This window comes from Lipotes vexillifer, unplaced genomic scaffold, assembly GCF_000442215.2.
Source record: "Lipotes vexillifer unplaced genomic scaffold, Lipotes_vexillifer_v1.1 scaffold554, whole genome shotgun sequence".
NCBI classification, from domain to species: Eukaryota; Metazoa; Chordata; class Mammalia; order Artiodactyla; family Lipotidae; genus Lipotes; species Lipotes vexillifer.
Window position 1 is genome coordinate 2,821,872 of NW_006794635.1, and position 19,462 is coordinate 2,841,333.

Consider the following 19,462-nt stretch of genomic DNA (forward strand, 5'->3'; position numbering starts at 1 on the left):
AAGCTGGGCTCAGTTAAGGGTTGAGTGGGAGTTACAGACCTGAGGGATGCTACAACAAGAGCTAAGAGGCAGCACCCTGGTTTATACTGCTTTGGGTATATCCAGCCTCATCTGAATACAAAACAATAAATTCACAAAATATTAGAACTGGAATGGATCATCTACCGCAGACCTTACAGTTAAAAAGGCGGCCGCCCAGAGAGGCAAAGCAACTTGCTGAAGGTAGAGCATGGTAGTGGCAGGTAGGAATGCAATATGCCAAACTCCATTCAAAAACACTGACACTGAATACGTGGCCAAGTTTTTCAATGACAAGGAGGATGAGACAGTGTAAATACTTGGTTCCTCAAAAAGCCCCAAATGTGTTTAAAGGTATAAACACTCAGCTTAATCAACATTCTTCTGAGGAGGCTCTCTTCTCTCTCTGTCTTTCTGTCTCTCTGTCTCTCTCTCTGTATCTCATACACAAACACACATAATCTTGGTGAATGAAGATTTCTTGCTATACAAAGACAGACCCAACATCTTCAGGAAGACACTTTACAAAACATGCCTCTCAATCCAAGTCTTTGTGTGAGGTCTGGGCAACTGGCTTATTTTCTAGAACAATAGGTGGCTCTGAAATAAGGAGATCATCTTCACCAAAGGAGGAGTTCTGGTCTGTGTGGACGAAGTTGGGGATGTCAAATTTCATGAGCCTGTTCAGCTCCTCCTCTGGCTGCGCACTGCGTCTGATGGCTTCCTGGAGTTGAACTTCACTGTCGAGGGCTGTGGTCTGGAGACCACCTTTGGCCTTGTCCAAGTGGTCCATTTCATTGATGTAGCAGTGAAAGAGGGACCTGGATTCCTCATTGCCCTGTCGAGAAAAGACCTTATCTGGTTCCATTGGCCTTCCAAAGTCTGAAACAAAGCTGTTCATTCTGAATCTCTTCTCCGAAGACTCTGCATTGCTGTAAAGAAAAGCAAAATAAAAGACTGCTTACACTCCAGCTTGTTACCTGCAGAATCACGGTTTTTGGCATCTATGGAATGCAAGTCCCTGTACACAGCATGCAGACAAACATCAGAACTGAGAGGCGTCACTTCTGAACATGTACAAATAAACCCAAGGCAAAAGTCACAAGGTGAGGGCCCATGGACCATCCTGAAAAGAGACGTTTTGCTGAGGGATCCTTGATATTCTTCATCACACACCAGTGTTTCTCAGTGGGACCCTTGGATCATCTGCATCAGAATTACTTGAAGCGCTTCTTAAAATGCAGAATTCTGGGTTACAGTCCCTCAGGATCTCCGGAGGTGGGGACGGTTAGTCTGTAGTTTCATAGAATCCCCAAGGGTCACTACTCATGGTCAGGTTTAGAACCACTGGCCAACATCAGGCCAGCCTGAACATCAATACTATCTCACAGGGGTGAGTTTCATGTTTGTCAAAGCACTGTCATATCCATTTATCTCACCCCATTCTCCAAACTGACCCATGCTGGGCTTCCCTGGTGGTGCAGTGGTTGAGAGTCCGCCTGCCGATGCAGGGGACACGGGTTCGTGCCCCGGTCCAGGAAGATCCCACATGCCGTGGAGTAGCTGCGCCTGTGAGCCATGGCCGCTGAGCCTGCGCGTCTGGAGGCTGTTGCTCCGCAACGGGAGAGGCCACAACAGTGAGAGGCCCACGTACCACAAACAAACAAACAAACAAAAGACTGACCCATGCTGTCACTTAGGCCAAGAATTATTATACTCAATTTCACAAAGGCATAAGCTAAGGTAAGGAGGGATCAGATTTCCTGCTTGATTGACACAATCAATTATAAGAGTGCAAAAGAACTCCAGTTCCTGATTCCTTGTTTCATTTAGTGTGGAACAAATTAGCAATTCAATGGTAATAAATCGGTGAATGGATGAATAAAATAACTCTCAATGAGTCCCACGAGTGCCTGACAGAAAGAGCAGGGGCAAACTGAATAACCTGATAGCCCACCTACTTTAATCACCATTCTTTCCAGATTTATAGAAAGGTGACTCCCACACAGGTAGTGACTCCGTAAGGTCAAGAATCATGTCCGAACACTTGCAAATCCAGAATAGAACCTGACAACAATTAGGCTCTGGAGTGTGTAATCTCAGTGATTTCAGTTCTTAAATCTCTTCTTTCCCATCCCATCACTCAAGATACAGCAATTATGACCAAGTTCTCATGGGGCAGGGGATATGGAATCAAGTTACAGGTATGAAAAATCTGATCTTAAAAACTAACCGCCATACTGTCTTGATTACTGTAGCTTTGTAGTATAGTCTGAAGTCGGGGAGCATGATTCCTCCAGCTCCGTTTTTCGTTCTCAAGATTGCTTTGGCTATTCGGGGTCTTTTGCATTTCCATACAAATTGTGACATTTTTTTGTTCTAGTTCTGTGAAAAATGCCAGTGGTAGTTTGATAGGGATGGCATTGAATCTGTAGATTGCTTTGGGTAGTAGAGTCATTTTCACAATGTTGATTCTTCCAATCCAAGAACATGGTATATCTCTTCATCTATTTGTATCATCTTTAATTTCTTTCATCAGTGTCTTATAATTTTCTGCATACAGGTCTTTTGTCTCCTTAGGTAGGTTTATTCCTAGATATTTTATTCTTTTTGTTGCAATGGTAAATGGGAGTGTTTTCTTAATTTCACTTTCAGATTTTTCATCATTAGTGTATAGGAATGCCAGAGATTTCTGTGCATTAATTATGTATCCTGCTACTTTACCAGATTCATTGATTAGCTCTAATAGTTTTCTGGTAGCATCTTTAGGATTCTCTATGTATAGTATCATGTCATCTGCAAACAGTGACAGCATATACCCTGAGAAAACCATAATTCAAAAAGAGTCATGAACCAAAATGTTCACTGCAGCTCTATTTACAATAGCCAGGACATGGAGGCAACTTAAGTGTCCATCAACAAATGAATGGATAAAGATGTGGCACATATATACAATGGAATATTACTCAGCCATAAAAAGAAACGAAATTGAGTTATTTGTAGTGAGGTGGATGGACCTAGAGTCTGTCATACAGAGTGAAGTAAGTCAGAAAGAGAAAAACAAATACCATATGCTAACACATATATATGGAATCTGAGAAAGAAAAAAAAAAGGTCATGAAGAACCTAGGGGCAAGACAGGAATAAAGACGCAGACCTACTAGAGAATGGACTTGAGGATATGGGGTGGGGGAAGGGTAAGCTGTGACAAAGTGTGAGAATGGCATGGACATATATACACTACCAAACATAAAATAGATAGCTAGTGGGAAGCAGCCGCATAGCACAGGGAGATCAGCTTGGTGCTTTGTGACCACCTAGAGGGATGGGATAGGGAGGATGGGAGGGAAGGAGATGCAAGAGGGAAGAGATATGGGAACATATGTATAACTGATTCACTTTGTTATAAAGCAGAAACTAACACACCATTGTAAAGCAATTATACTCCAATAAATATGTTAATAAATAAAAATAAATAAATTGAAGAAAAATTTAAGCAAACATCTGATGACTTAGTGTAGTTGAAGCCAAGAATTCACCTACTAAATTATGTATTATTTCAATAAGAAAAGAATAAACTAACCTCCAGATTATCAAGAATCACCTGGATTTCAGGGCTCAGCAATCCTAGAAGCTTTGCAATCCAGGCAGCAGAGGGACTTTTATATCAGATTTATCTCCTGCTGTGATGACCTGGGTGACAACAGATGAGGAATTCCTCTCAGAAGCCTGAGTTTCTCCTTGTAGTGATAAGCCTGATTAACCAGTCTCATTGCCCACTCCGCAAGGTGATGTGAAGATCAATGATTGACACAGGAGTACGACATTCACTAGGTCATGTATTCAGAATTCATAGAAAAATCATTTGAGGCAGACTGATGGAATTGTACTTTAATGCATATTTAATAGGAATAGGTTTTATCTTTCAGTAAGTGATTTTCTTCCCCTCGTTGTCGTTTCACCTAAGTTTAAAAGATGACCCAGCAATCCCACTACTGGGCATATACCCTGAGAAAACCATAATTCAAAAAGAGTCATGTACCAAAATGTTCATTGCAGCTCTATTTACAATAGCCCGGAGATGGAAACAACCTAAGTGCCCATCATCGGATGAATGCATAAAGAAGATGTGGCACATATATACAATGGAATATTACTCAGCCATAAAAAGAAGCGAAATCGAGCTATTTGTAATGAGGTGGATAGATCTAGAGTCTGTCATACAGAGTGAAGTAAGTCAGAAAGAGAAGGACAAATACCGTATGCTAACACATATATATGGAATTTATGAAAAAAAATGTCATGAAGAACCTAGGGGTAAGACAGGAATAAAGACACAGACCTACTAGAGAATGGACTTGAGGATATGGGGAGGGGGAAGGGTAAGGTGTGACAAAGCGAGAGAGAGGCATGGACATATATACACTACCAAACATAAGGTAGATAGCTAGTGGGAAGCAGCCGCATAGCACAGGGAGATCAGCTCGGTGCTTTGTGACCACCCGGAGGGGTGGGATAGGGAGGGGGGGAGGGAAGGAGATGCAAGAGGGAAGAGATATGGGAACATATGTATATATATAACTGATTCATTTTGTTGTAAAGCAGAAATTAACACACCATCGTAAAGCAATTATACTCCAATAAAGATGCTTTTTAAAAAAAGCAAAATAAAGACAAGAGAAAAAGAAAATATGTTTGAGAACAGCGATGAGTGTGCCAGCAACCTGTGACCTAAGAAGCTAAAATGTCACCTAGGAAAAGAGGGGATTAACATGTTTGGAAAAAGCATGGTTAGGACTGCTGGGGTCACACCATCCCCCAATTCCAGGCTAAGAAGCTCTGAGTACTAGCTTTCCAGCTTGCCCGGAGCATCAGCTGAGTGTGAAGGCCGCGACCCAGAAACCCAGCTGTGTACAGCAGCTCTTCTATAACCCAGGCTACATGTTCTCAGGATTAAATTGGGTCCATTGACCACCATCCCCGCCGCTTGCTGAAGAAAGAAGGTACAGAGGACCAAGAGTGTTTTGTCCTTCCCCAGGGCAAACCCCAGGCGATAGACACTTAGATGCCTTCCCTGTTTCGCCCCCGCTCTTTTCTCTCCCCATGACCTCTGGGTGTGGTAACAGTGCAATCTGTCTGATTCTCCCTCCCTGAGAATAAGGGAAAAGCCCATCTTTGTTCTCTTAGAGTCTGGTAAACATTAAATACTCAACAGATTACCCTGTTCTTCCTCTTTTGTTTCCCTGACTGATAAACTAAAAAACCTGTATGTGAAAAATTGTGATCACGGACACAGCTTGCTTCTATTCAGTTACTATTCATCTCATCATTGGGCAATATTTATGTACTGAAATCCATAGATCTTAAATGTAAAATTCAATGTGACCCATGTAACCACCCTCCCAGTCAAGACATAGAATATTTCCTTTCTTCTGGAAAGTTTCCTCCCATTCAATTTCCAGCCCCTTCAGGTAACACTGTTCTGATTTCTATTTCCATTGATTAGCTTTGCCTGTTCTTGAACTTCCAGTCAATTTCCACCTCCCAGAGGCAATCTGTTTTGATTTTTATCACCACAGATTAGTTTAGCCTGTTCTTGAAATTCATACAAATGGAAGCATGCAATATATAGTCTTTTGTGCCTGTATTCTTTTGCCCAACATTATGCTTTTGAGGTTCATCCATGATGTCGCATGCAGCAGTAGCTTGTCCTTTTTCTTGCTCAGTAATATTCTGTTGTACAAATACACTACAATTTGTTTATTCATTCTTCTGTTAAAGGGCATTTGGGTTGTTTCCAGTTTGGGGCTGTTATGAACATTCTTGAAAAGTCTCTTTGTAGATACACATTTTTATTGTTCTTGAGCAAATACTATGAGTAGAATTACTGGGTTGTACAGTAGATGTTTCTTAACTTTATAAGAAACTGCAGAGTTTTCCAAAGTGATTGTACCATCTTACACTCTCTCCACAACGCGTGAGAATTACAGCTGTTCCACATCCTTTTCAGCACTGGGGGCTCTCCGTCTTTGTAATGTCGGTCATTCTCGTGGGAGTGACGTGACACTCAGTGTGATTTTAATGAGCATTTCTCTGATGTCTAATAATATTGAGCATCTTTTCATGCCCTTATTGGCTATTGGTTTATCTTCTTTTGTGAGGAGCCTGTGGGTGAGAATTTTGACCGTTTTAAAATTGAGGTTACCTTTTGTTATTGATCTGTAGAAGTTCTGTCATACATTCTGAATACAAGTCTTTTGGTAGATGTACGTGTTGCAAACGTTCTCTTGACCTATGACTTGAATTTTCATTTTCTTAAAGATGTCTTTTGATAAGCAGAAGCTTTACATTTCAGTTAACTTCAAATTATTAACTTTTATCTTCTATGTTAGTGCTTTTTATATCCTCTCTAAGAAATCATTGTTGACCCCCAAATCATTGTTGACCCCCTTTGCTTTCTTCTAGAACCAATACAATAGCCACGAACCACAGATGGCTATTTATTTCCATTTAAATTAAGTAAAATTTAAATTTTGGTTTCTCAGTCATATTACCCACATTTCAAGTGCTCAGTGGCCACATGTGGCCAGTGGCCACCTAATTAGGCAGCACAGAGAACATTTCTGTCATCATAGAAAGTTCTATTGGACAGAGCTGTTCTAGGAGCTTCTACTTTGGGTTTATGATCTATGTTGAGACAGGGGTCAAGGTTCATTTTTTCCCATATGTTTACCCTGTTGTTCCAGGACTGTGGTTAAAAAAAAAAAAGAAGAAGAACTTTCTTCTCAATTGACCTTATACAAAAATCACTGTATTCTACACACAGGTAATGAAGGATAAGAAAATGAAAAAAAAATTCCATTCACAACAGCATCAAAAACAAATAGAATACTTAGGAATAAATTTAACAAAGGATGTGTAAGACCCGTCCACCGAAAATTTCAATGTTGCAAAGGGAAATTAAGGAAGACCTTAATATATGAAGAGATATACCAGGTTTGTGGATTGGCAGACTTCAGGTTAAAAGCCATATTACCATAGACATAAACTATTGAAGTTTCCTTCCTTCAAGGGCCAAAAGCCCTTCTCCCTCCTGTTTTGTATGCGAACGTTAACTCTCCAATACCTTCCAATAGTCATTCATTATATTTTGTCCAGATTTTATTTTATTTACTTTTTAATTTATTTTAATTTTGCATGCATTGGGTCTTTGTTGCTGTGCATGGGCTTTCTCTAGTTGTGGTGAGCAGGGGCTACTCTTCATTGCAGAATGTAGGTTTCTCATTGCAGTGCACGGGCTTCTCATCATGGTGGCTTCTCTTGTTGCGGAGCACAGGCTATAGGCACACGGGCTCAGTAGTTGTGGCTTGTGGGCTCAGTACTTGTGGCTCATGGGCTCAGTAGTTGTGGCTTGTGGGCTCTAGAGAGCAAGCTCAGTAGTTGTGGTGCACAGGCTTAGTTGCTCCATGGCATGTGGGATCTTCCCGGACCAGGGATCGAACTCATGTCCCCTGCATTGGCAGATGGATTCTTAACCACTGTGCCATCAGGGATATCCTTTGCCCAGATTTTAAATTGTTATCTGCAAGGTTATACTGAAACATGCTACTCTGCCATTACTGAAACTGGAATCCACCTGCCTAATTCCTCTTGGCCCTTCATGAATCATCTTAGGTGCCACCTTCCCTGACTCCTCCAGTCTGAGTTGGGATGTTCTCCCAGAGGACTGGGTGCTTCTCTCCATCTGCCTTCTCACTCTGTATTGAGCCCATTTCTTTACGTGTCTGGCACCTTCTTTAAGACGATCAGCTCTTGCGGCAGGTATTGTGTGTTTCTCGTCTATGTCCTCAGTACCCAGCACGGTACTAGGCATAGAGTAGGTGCTCATTAAGTTTTTGTTAAATGAGTGAATGCATCAATCATAAAGAGATCGCAAAACGAAAGCAACTCTTGCCTTGGCAGGAGGCCTCTCCTCCAGTTGCAGAAATCAATTCAAGGGCATACCCAGGGTTGGCAGTCAATCTGAGGGCATACCCAGGTAAGGCTGAAAATAAGCACTGGTGAGCCTTAATAGACAGATGGTCTGTTACTAGAGATCCTGAGTGTGACTCCAGCTCCAGAGATACAAGAGATTCAGCAGACTAGCCACATCTAGGACTGCCCTGCACCTGTTTCTGGCCAAGGGAAGCACTGTCTCTGACTGTACCCTGCAGTGCTCTCCACATCCCCAAGCTCTGTCCTAGAGTCTTCTATGGCACCTCCTGCCTTGCATTGTTGGAGCTCACAGACCACAGAGCTACTGCAAGGGCATCTTGCACCTTCTATAACTGGCCCACTTTAGAGACTGCAGGAGACTCAGGTTCCACGGGGGAGACTTCCTGCCATTTATTGGTAAGAATGGCTTCAATAAAGCCCAGTGAACTTTCTCCCCACCCAGTGGTTACCCAGTCTTTAAAGCAGACTAGCCCTCATGAGTCACACCTGAAAATGCTCACGGGCACCTATCAGAGCAGTTAAAACAGTTGAAAATCAACTTGTTCTTCCACAGCCTTGGTTACACCTTGAAAATTTAAAATTACAAGGGCTAACCTCTTAAATACCACCTTGATTAAAATGATAATTAAAACCAGAAGCCATAAACTTCAATAACCGGAACACTGAAAGAACAAGAAACTGTGAGATGTTGGCTGAGCTAGCAATTCATATCATGTTATAAGTATCATAAAGAAAAGAAAGGATACTGAAGAATACTTGTACTACAGACTGAATGTTTGTGTTCCTCCAAAATTCCCATGGTGAAACCTAATCCTCCAAGTGAGGCCCCAGTGAGATCCCTCTCTCCTTCCTCCATATGAGGACACAGTGAAAAGTCCATCATCTATGAGCCAGGAAACAAGTCCTCACCAGACACTGAACCCGCCAGCACCTCAACCTTGGACTTCTCAGCCTCCAGGACTGTGAGAAGTAAATTTCTGTTACTTACAAGCCATCTAGTAAATATCTATGGTATTTATAGGAGCCTGAAGATACGAAGACAATTAGAAAATTCAGAATCACCAAGAATTTTAGTGCCTTTCATTATTTTTGTCACATTCCTACCTATTCTATATTTTGTCATCATGAAACTGAGATCTAGCTAGCGTGTTTGCAAGAAGTTCTCCCGTGTCATCCTAACTTTTGAAAAATGACAACTGTTTATTTTGATAGAATCTTAAAATCACTTGTTTTACTTATTTAAGAATCTCTATTCCTCATTTTCAGCTTGTTATAAGAAATGCAATTTGGACCTAACCTATTGATTGCGACAGCTCCAAACTCTACCAGCCAGAGTAAAAAGACTGTTCAGACTCTTCTGATTCTTTATCTTTTCTTCTTCTCACTCTGGGTTGTGTCATGTATTGTCTGAACCTGTGGGATTTTCTGTACCAGAATAGAGATCCTCCATCGCGAGCACCCACCCAGTCCTCTGGCATTTGCAGTGCATGTCATTTGCTTCCATGACACGCCCCTGCTCACAAAACTTTCATTGATTCCCCAAACTCTTTCTGCCTGATCTTTCAGACCATCCTCTCCCACATCACATGGCCTTTCCAGTGTCCGCTCCCACCCTGACTGTCCCCCTCTGAGCCTTTGCTTGTGCTGTTCCTCCTACCCCTTCTCTGTCAAAATCAAATACGTCCTTTTCTGTCCAACTCAAATGTCCCTGCCTCCATGGAGCCTCTCTGATCTCCCAGCAGGAAGGAATCTGCCCCCCTCTGTGCTCCTTTCGATCTTACTGACCTTGCCTTACAGGATGCAGCCCTTCCTGTCTCATGTCAGAGCTATTTGGTATGATCTTTTCTCTCCCATATACTGCTGTGCTGTACGCTATTCATCTTTGCATCTCTCAAAGGGCTTTGCCATCATTCGACGCTCAATCAATGCACCGGACGGCTGTATCTGCAGGTGGTCCAGAGCCCTGATTTCTGTGAAAGGCACAGCCACCTCCAGTGTTTAGGGATGTGCTCCTTCCTCTGGGACCCTACGAGAAGTCAGTTCAGGAGGGCAGACTTCTCCCACCTTCGCTGGCAGAGGGAAAACACCCGTAAGATTCTGGGTTATTCCCTTAGGAATTTTCTAGATTTATGATGAGTTTTTACAAATGGAGTGCCTGCTGCTGTACTGAGTCTTAGCATGCCTGACTATCCTCGGGTTCGCCCCAGTCATGAAAAGTGGTGGGCAGTCCAGCCTGTGGGAACCTAGTGTTTCCAGCAGTCACTTTCAGTGGACTTTTAGAGATGCGTAAGCCAAACAAAGACCTATTAAACTCTGTGATGAACCACCAGTGAGAAAATAATAATAACCATTTCACAGGAGCCATAGCCTGTGCTGAGAGCCTTATCTCATGCAACAAGCCCTAACAGAGGCACCAACCAAATCCTTGTGTGTGTGTGAAAGTGCCCTTTGGTTGCTTTCGTTGGTAGTTCCAACTTGCCAGGGAGATTTCAGTCACTCTGAGGCAAGAAAGATTCTACTACCTTAGGATGATCCTCAGCACACCCGTAGCTGTGCACTCAGGAAACATCTTGTAACTGATGAGAAATTAAAAGTGACTCCTGAACAAAGGTGTATAACTTGAATCAGATACATAAAGCAGTTGGATTTTTCACCTGTTGATATATGGAGACCTTTCAGAATGGTGGCTCTTCCTCAGGAACCACTCTGCACCACATCTGCACTTAGCTGTTTCCTGTGACCTTGGTCATTGTCAAAGACCTTGAGCACAGACATTCTCTTGCTATTAGCTTTTAGGTGCGCTGTACCCCTCCTTTAGTGAGTGTCATATTCAGGAAAATTGCAACTCAAGGTAAAATGTAAGTTCCATTTTTACAAGGTCATGAGCAATGCTGTCCTCACCCCTAAACGAAGACCATCCCCACCTGGACAAAGTGCACTTAGCAAAGGCTACAAAAAGAGGGTATTTGAGGTGTATGATGTCTGGGGTTTGATCGTTTTTTTTTTAAAAAGTCCAAAATATTCAACATAAAAATGTGGTCCAAGCCTTTCCCGTACTCTTTCTCTCTGGCAGATTTATGATAATGGGGTTATAATACTTTAACAAGACAGTAAAGAGAATACATAGCTCCTTAGCAGAAAAAGCACAGGAAAAATGGTTCTCTTTTCTTCATTGTCTTTAAAGGATCCAGGTAAGAGGGGGTTTTTCCCCACATACAACAGCAGATATTCCACGAGAAAAATAATCCCCATTAAAGCCGCTTCTTGGACGTAGCAGCTTTTAAGAAAGGCGATGTCAGCTTTATAAGAGTCTTTCTCTCTCTTTGGTCCGCTTTACTAGTGCTCACTCATATCTGGTTCTCCTCTCCTCCTGGAAACACAGCTTACCCTGCCCAGCCTGGCGGTCAGGTGGCTGTGGCTGGTTCTGGCCAATGATCTGTGAGAGGAAGGGGTGTGTGCCACTTCCTGGCTGAAGGACAGAAGGGCAGGTGTGAGATCTCTTCATGCCCCCTTCCCTGTCACAGGAACCCGGGAGGCTGAGCCTTGGAGATGCTGCAGCTACAGTGGAGAAGCTTCTGTCCACACCTTGCTGACCCTCAGAAGATGTGCAGCTTGAACACAATGTAAACCCATGTTGTGTTTTACTGAGATTTGTGGAGCTGTTTGTTATTGTCTCATAGTCTGATTATGACACATCCTCTCCTGAGCAGAAGCCAACGAGTAGGCAGTGACTCTAGAATTGAAGTTCTTATGCTAATATGATCCCAAGTTGGAAACTTCAGGGAAGAAGCCTGTCATCCTTGTATCTTACTCCTTTCAAGGGAATGTTTGTGCTCTTCCCGTGCATCAGCAATGATGAGCTCCTAGGGAGATGCTCAGCCTGCCCGGGACGCCTCCATGGAGGAGGAGATAGAACTGAGTGGTAGATCCAACACTAGTCCATTTTGAGCTTGTAGACCTGATTGGGGATCTTAACCAGAATGCCGGAGTCATATTCCAAAAAGATACTTACTGCCTGATATCCTACTTGAGGAAGTCCTTTGTGACCAACTGCCCAGGGAGCCTGTTATATAAAGCAGTCAGAATTCAGACATCCTTCCGAGCCATCACCAAGATTCTCTGCTTAGTCTCCTTTCTAAAATCATCTTACTCTTTCACTGAGAGACACACCAAAGGTGAAGCTAGGGTAGAAGGAAGCCACACTTTGGCATGTGTAGCTCCAATGTGAATGCGTAGGGCCTGGCTGTCTTGCGGGAGGATGGGTGTCCTCTTCTCACTCCTGCTCTTTACCTGCACCCCTCAGCTCTCCCCAGGATTCCACCAGCCATGCAGGGGTGGACTGACCTTCGCTGAGAGCTGCCCGCTGTGAGCCCAGCGTGTACCAGCAGCTCCACAGGCATCAGCTCACTTAACCTTTACAGTACTCCTAGGAAGCAGATACTATTTTATTTTTACAAATGAGGAATCTCAAGCAGAGAGAGGTTAAGAATCTAGTAAACTGTTCCAGTACATCTGGAAATGTTTGACTCCAGAGCCCATGCTTGATCCAATATGCGATAAAAGAAAACAAATCCGATTGCTTGCTAACATCTTTGTTGTAATACAAGAAGGAGATTTAAAATTACTGACATGAGATAATTTAATGTAGTGTTAATAAAAGGAACTTTAGAGTCAAAGAGACTTTAGTTTGAGGCCTGGCTCCAAAGGTTTTGTTTGTTTTGTTTTGGTTTTTTAACCTGTGAATCGTCATATGAGTGGTTCAGCCTCATTTTTCTCATCCGTAAAGTGGGAAACTTTATAAGTTGAACACTTATAGGATTTAATTCATCTTTTTGTGAAGCTTGGTGAGATTACACATATAAAATTATCAGCAGACCCCGGCATGTGGCAAATGTTAAAAAAAAAACTGCTTTTATTATTAGTCTCAATGATTTATCATTCTTTCCTCCATGCCTAATTATCACAGGCACACTTAAAATTGATTGTTTTATATTAAATTTGGCTGAATGGAAAAAATAATGTCTATTTTAGAAAAAATTCCTGCCAAATAAATGTCAAGTTTACTAAGATCTAAAATCCTTTTTAATTGCTCCATTTAGGGATTTTTCCACATGTCTGTTTCTTTCAGTTTGCTTATGATACACTACAGCCAAATGCCATGTCTCACACTGCTTCAGACTCAAGAAAGCATTTAAAATGTGGTCCTGAGGGGTGATCCATTATTGTACTAAAAATAAAAAAAGGTTAGACTTTCTCCTTAGCCTCATTAAAAGCATGTAGAGTTACAATGACCCCTGTTCTTTGAGATGACTCAGAATCACCATCAAGAGAGAAACCATCTACTAGAAGGATGAACTGCCTATTGGAAGACTGGAAATTCAAGTCTCAGCTACCCAGGGTCGATGTGAAATGCTAAGGAAATGTATAAGTCAGTGTTCTCCAGAGAAACAGAACCGACAGGGTGCGTGCGTGCGTGTGTGTGTGTGTGTGTGTGTGTGTATTTCTATATCTATCTATCTATCCATCCATCCATTCATCCATCCATCCGGGGTAGGGGAGGGGGACAGATTTATTTTAAGGAATTGGGTCATGTGATGGTGGAGGCTGGCAAGTCCAAAATCTGTAGGGTAGGCTGGCAAGCTGGAGACCCAGGGAAGAGTTTGAAGGCAGGCCTCTGCCAGAATTCATTTTTGCTCAAGGGAGGTCCATCTGTTTCTAGGAGAGCCTTCCCGTGATTGGATGAGGCCCACCCACATTATGGAGGATGATCAGTTTTATTCAGACATGGTATCTTATCTAAAAAAAAACCTTCACAGAAACATCTAGAATAACGTTTGATTAAATATCTGGCTGCCATGGCCTAGACAAATTGACAAATAAAATTAATCATTACAGGAAGTCATGTTCCCTTTTGGGCTAGGGTGTTCCCATCTGTAAAATCACCTGCACCCTACATCAAACAAATAGATCTCAATAACCCTGCAAAAATCCATCTGTCCCTCTGAGGAGAAGGAAGATAAAGGGGGTTATTATTCCCTGGCCACTCTACAAGATGTACCCTAATCTGAGTTTGTCCTTGGCTTCTCTTACTACTGCTGTAATCCACACCATATTTTTAAATTTGCTGGACCAATAAAGTGAGGTAAAGGCATGTTCAGATGTTTATGAGAACAGGAGATAGAAAAGGGAAAGTTCATATTGTTTTAGTGGCTTTTTAGTGACTATTATAGAGATTCTCAACCATGCATCTCCGTATGCTTCAATAAAATGATCTTTTCTTTTCATTTAACATGTGTTTAAAATTTTTTCCAGACCTCAATGTCTGAAAATAGGTGCGTGATGGGCTGAACTCTTCTCTCTACCTACAACTAGTTGTCATAGTTCAAGTGCAGGCTGAAGACGGAACAGTAGATGCCACAGACTGTGTGATGAGACACAACAATGAGAATGCCGCTGCCAGGCTGTGAGGATGAAGGGAGATACCAATGGAAATGTGAGGATTTGTGCTCAGTTTCTTCCACTTACTCTCTCAGGTTGCTCTCTGCCCATCCCCATCTGGCTCTGTGCCCCAGGAAACTGAACTTTGATGGAGGCTCTGGCCGCTGGTTGTGGTGTGGGCTTCACCAGTGGGGAGCAATGGTAAGAAAGGGGTAGGAGAGGGGAAGAAAGGTCTGGATATTTATTGGAGGCTCCCTCCCTGAGAGGTCACACTGGACTAACTGTGACCCTCGACCCGGGTCATTGTTCCTCTCAGCCAGCCTCTCTGCAGGACTCCTGGTTGCCAATCATGACCCCCTTCAGATCTAGTGCATCTACTCCTCAGTGTTCTGAGTGCTGGCATCCCGCACTATCCTGGGGACCACCCTCTTCCTGGGCCACAACTTGTGACTAGTCCCTTTATTAAAAGCTCTTCTATATATCCAGGCAAAACTCTAATTCAAAAAGATACATGCACCCCTATGTTCATAGCAGCACCATTCACAATAGCCAAGACATGGAAACAACCTAAATGTCCATCGACAGATGAATGGATAAAGAAGATGTGGTACATGTATACAATGGAATACTTCTCGGCCATAAAAAAGAATGAAATAATGCCATTTGCAACAACATGGATGGACCTAAAGATTATCATACTAAGTGAAGTAAGTCAGAAAGAGAAAAACAAATACCATATGTTATCACTTATATGTGGAATCTAAAATATGGCACAAATAAACTTATCTACAGAACAGAAACTGACTCACAGACATAGAGATCTGACATGTGGTTGCCAAGAGTCGGAGAGGGATGGGCTGAGAGTTTGGGGTTAGTAGATGCAAGCTAGTACATATAGATTGGATAAACAACAAGGTCCTATTGTATAGCACAGAGAACTATATTCAATATCCTGGGATAAACCATTATGGAAAAGAATATTTAAAAAATGGTTGTATGTGTATAGCTGAGTCACTTTGCTGTACAGCAGAAATTAACACATTGTAAATCAAATATACTTCAATAAAAAAATAAATTTAAATAAAAAGCTCTTCTAATTATCTAATTTGAGTGTGCTATCTGTTGCCTGCTGGGACTGACTGATAAGGTATCCAATGTAAGTTATTATTTTTCCCTTTTTTGGAAGAGTTGGGATAAAAGAAAATCCTCTAAAACATTTCTGAGTGTTTTGCCAACCATAACTGACCAAATACACTGTGACATTACTCAGCGTTCTTTAAGCATCCATGTAATCATTTCCTCCATAAATTCAAAGCCCAACATGGATGTTCTTTACCATGCCATGAAAATTATATAATCCTTAATGTTTCCGTTTTATTTCATTTCAAGGAAACTTAATGCTGAATTCAGTGACTATTGTTAATTAATTCAGTCGTGTATCCAGTAACTATTTCTCTGCTCCTCAAAACGTTTTCTAAGCTAGTTTTCATCCTATTTTTGCTATTGTCTTTTTTCACTGTTTTCAGTCTGGTGAGTCATCTAAATTCTTTTGGGAATAAGGAGAAAATACATCCCAATTAATAATACTTTCAAAATAAAAATTGAGGCTGGATCAGCAGTTAGACTACTGGAAAGGACCAAGGAACACAGGTGCACAAGGGTTCACTTGAAAATGAGCCCCAGAGGCAAGAGGCAAAGTACCAGGAGGAAGGCAGGTCCCACACAACAGGCACTGGGTCCAGACAGCACATCCATAACCAGGCCCATCTTTCCACCCACTGGAAGCAACCCCAGCCCCGGATCCCATTTCTGTTTTTTCTGGTCCCTGTGGAGCTTAACGGACATTTAGGAACAGCCCAAACTTACTCTTGGTGTGGGGCTCCTGTCTTGGTCAGCAGAGTCAGCACAAAAAACATGAAAATCACAAAGACCGCGAGACCAATCCAAAATCCAATCACAATGGAATCTGCAAGGCAGTTAATACTGGGATTAGTATTTCACAGCAGCATAAAACTTAAATAATTGAGGAACCTGTGCTTTTTGATACATGAAATGAGAAAAGACGTCAACAATCTTCTGAGACAATCTTGACCCATCAGTCAAAGATACAGGGATGAGGGAAGAGTCTGTGCCTCCAGATTTCTGTCTCAGGTACTACTAAGAGATGTCAGCCCTCCAGACTCTTGGTTTCCACATCCCAGTGGGGGAATCTAAGACAGAAAATGGGCTGTCTAGGTCCTGAAGATTCCACTGAAGTGTTTTGAGTTAGAAAATGCAATTTTTAGCAGAAACTGCAATATGATTTAAAATGACTTCTGATTCAAACCAACCCAATTTTGTATTTTCACACATGCTCCTGCTGGCATAACTCAGCTCTTCATTACATCTTTCAGAGAACATACAAATGGCCTCCTGAGTGCTCTTCCTACCTTTGGCCCTGTGCCTCATCTCTGTACAAATCTGCTTTATCATAGCTCTGATAATATTGCTCTTTTATGAAAAACCTTCAACAAAAATAGACCTGACCTTTTTCAGATTAGAAGACATTCCATATACAAAGAACTTGTACAATGTCTGGCATCTGAGAAAAAGGTAGCACACATTTGCAGGCTATTATTGTTAAAATGATCATTTTCTCCCAGTTTACCCCTACTTTAAAACTCATGTTTCCAAGTGGACTAGGGGACACTATATCCCTGTACTTATCTGAACTCTTAGGCACAGCTTCCTAATACCCACACCTTTTCAGGGGCCTGTACCTTCACCAGCTGGAACAAGTGTCCCCAGGCTGGAGCTAATGAAAGTCTATCTATCCTTCAAAGCCCACTCCTTACACCATCTCCTTCACAAAGCCTAATCTCCCCAACTGATGCGCTTGCTCCCTCCTGTGAACCCCAAGACATTTTTGTCTGTGCTTCTCTACATGGGTCTCTCCTTGATCCTATCATGGGTAATAGTCACTAGTGTATGTCTCTCAGATGGGGATGAGACCAGGCTGTCTACCAGAACCTGGTACCTTCCTAATAGGGTCTTAAGTCTGGGAGAGGCAACAGAGTTGAATTATTTTACATTTTCTGATCTATTCTAAGAAGTTTACCTATGTGGCAATACAATGAGGATACTTAGCAATTAAAAAAAAAAGGTGAACAGAACTTATACACTAAATGTGTTTAAATACAAAGCATTATTCTAACTAAATTATAAGTATATAGCACTCTAACATGAAGAAATCAGATTAGTAGTTTACTTCACATAATTCATACTTTCATTCTACATATACTATAGCCTAGAGGTTAACAACCTTTATTCAACAACATTTATTCAGCACTCTGGATGCAAAACTAATTTATCTTTCCCAGGGTTAAGAGTGCCAAAGAAACAGGAATTGTAGATTTTGCCTTACAATCTAATGGAAATGAGGCCTAAACAAGACATGAGGACAAGTACCAAAAAAAACACATGTGCACAAGTGCAGCATATAACAATAGCATCTCAGTTACAGGGCCACAGACTGCGAAGCATCATTGTGCAGATAAACAACAGCTCAATACCCTACACTTCATCAACTGCCTGCATAGCAAAAGCAAATTCTGCAGTGACCCACAAGAATTATAAAATCCTCAGCTGAGAATTTAATCTAGTCGTGTTGATTCATTTTCAAATCTGTTTACTAGGAAGGGGTTCTCATGAGGACAGCTTTCACACTGCCAATGGTGGCTGGATCCCTATGAGTCCTCCAGTCCCCTATCCCAGAGTGGGCAGGGATGGAGGAGGGTGCCTTTGACCCAGCCTAGTCCCTTGCCCCCGTCCTTCTAGTGACCCAGGGAGCGGATCAAAAAGCAACAATAACGTGGGACCTGGGAGGGTCTCAGCCCTCAGCAAAGTCACGAGGGAACAGAGTGGGAATGAGCAGAGCTTTGGTTAGAATTTGAAAATCCCCGTGATCCAATGGCATTTTCAGGTGTTTTCTTGATAACGTGGTATCCACGTTTCTCATCACAATATGCTTTAAGCAGCTTTGCTTATTCACATTCTTCTCCAAAGGAAATCCTGCTTCCTCAGATTATTTCCATTAATTCTCCTCTACCTCATCCTCTGTCACATGGCCCAAACCCAGGGCACTTTCTCACCCTGAGCCCCTTTCAGAGAATATCAGAGATCTCCATCTCATCCCAGGAATAACCAAACTCTCTTGAAGTTTTATTTATATGCCAAGTTTCACGGATGTGAGCATTGCAGTAAAAGGAGGAATGCAGAGCCTCTGGTATTCCCCAAAGCACCCTTTCTTGGAAGGAAGTCAGAACAGAGGTTTACATAGAGTGAGTGAGGCTCCAAGGAGCCCGGTTCATTAAGGAAGCCAAGAAAGCCTTCCACAGGGGGTTCTAACAGAGCCGAACAGCTACTTCTGTCCTGTCTAGAGACTGAGCTACTTGGAGACCATTATAGTAAGAGGGTAGAGCAAATTGCCCAGAGGAATTCCAAATAGGATGTGTCATAATAAAATGAATTTCCCTTAGCCTGACCTCTAATAAATGGAATGAAACAGAGCTGAAAGCTGACAGCTTGCACGGTTTTCACTGGTATGATCCGTTTCTCCATGTTTTCCACTATAGGGGAGGATGAGAGCAACTATCCTATCCTATTTCCCCTCCCCTCCACCCCTCACACCAGGCAGAATGGCCATCATCAAAAAGTCTACAAACAATACATACTGGAGAGGATGTGGAGAAAAGGGAACTCTCCTACACTGTTGGTGGGAATGTAAATTAGTGCAGCCACTATGGAGAACAGTATGGAGGTTCCTTAAAAAACCAAAAATAGAATCACCATATGATCCACTAATCCCACTCCTGGGTATATATCCAAAGAAAACCATGGTTCGAAAGGATACATGCACCCCAATGTTCATTGCATCGCTTTTTACGATAGCCAGGACGTGGAAGCAACCTAAATGTCCTTCGACAGAGGAGTGGATAAAGAAGATGTGGTATATATATATATATATATATAT

The 19,462-nt window shown here is 42.1% G+C and overlaps 1 protein-coding gene across 1 annotated transcript in view; it reads right to left on the reverse strand.

The window, feature by feature from the left end:
- Positions 1–556: 556 nt before the first annotated feature.
- Positions 557–19,462, reverse strand: part of MRAP2 (melanocortin 2 receptor accessory protein 2) — a 38,650-nt gene continuing 19,744 nt past the window's right edge. Inside the window, exons 2-3 of the mRNA XM_007467330.1 lie at positions 16,318–16,417; positions 557–950 (exon numbers count right to left, since the gene is read on the reverse strand). Coding sequence (XP_007467392.1) covers positions 557–950; positions 16,318–16,417 — 494 coding nt within the window. The remainder of the gene's footprint in view (positions 951–16,317; positions 16,418–19,462) is intronic.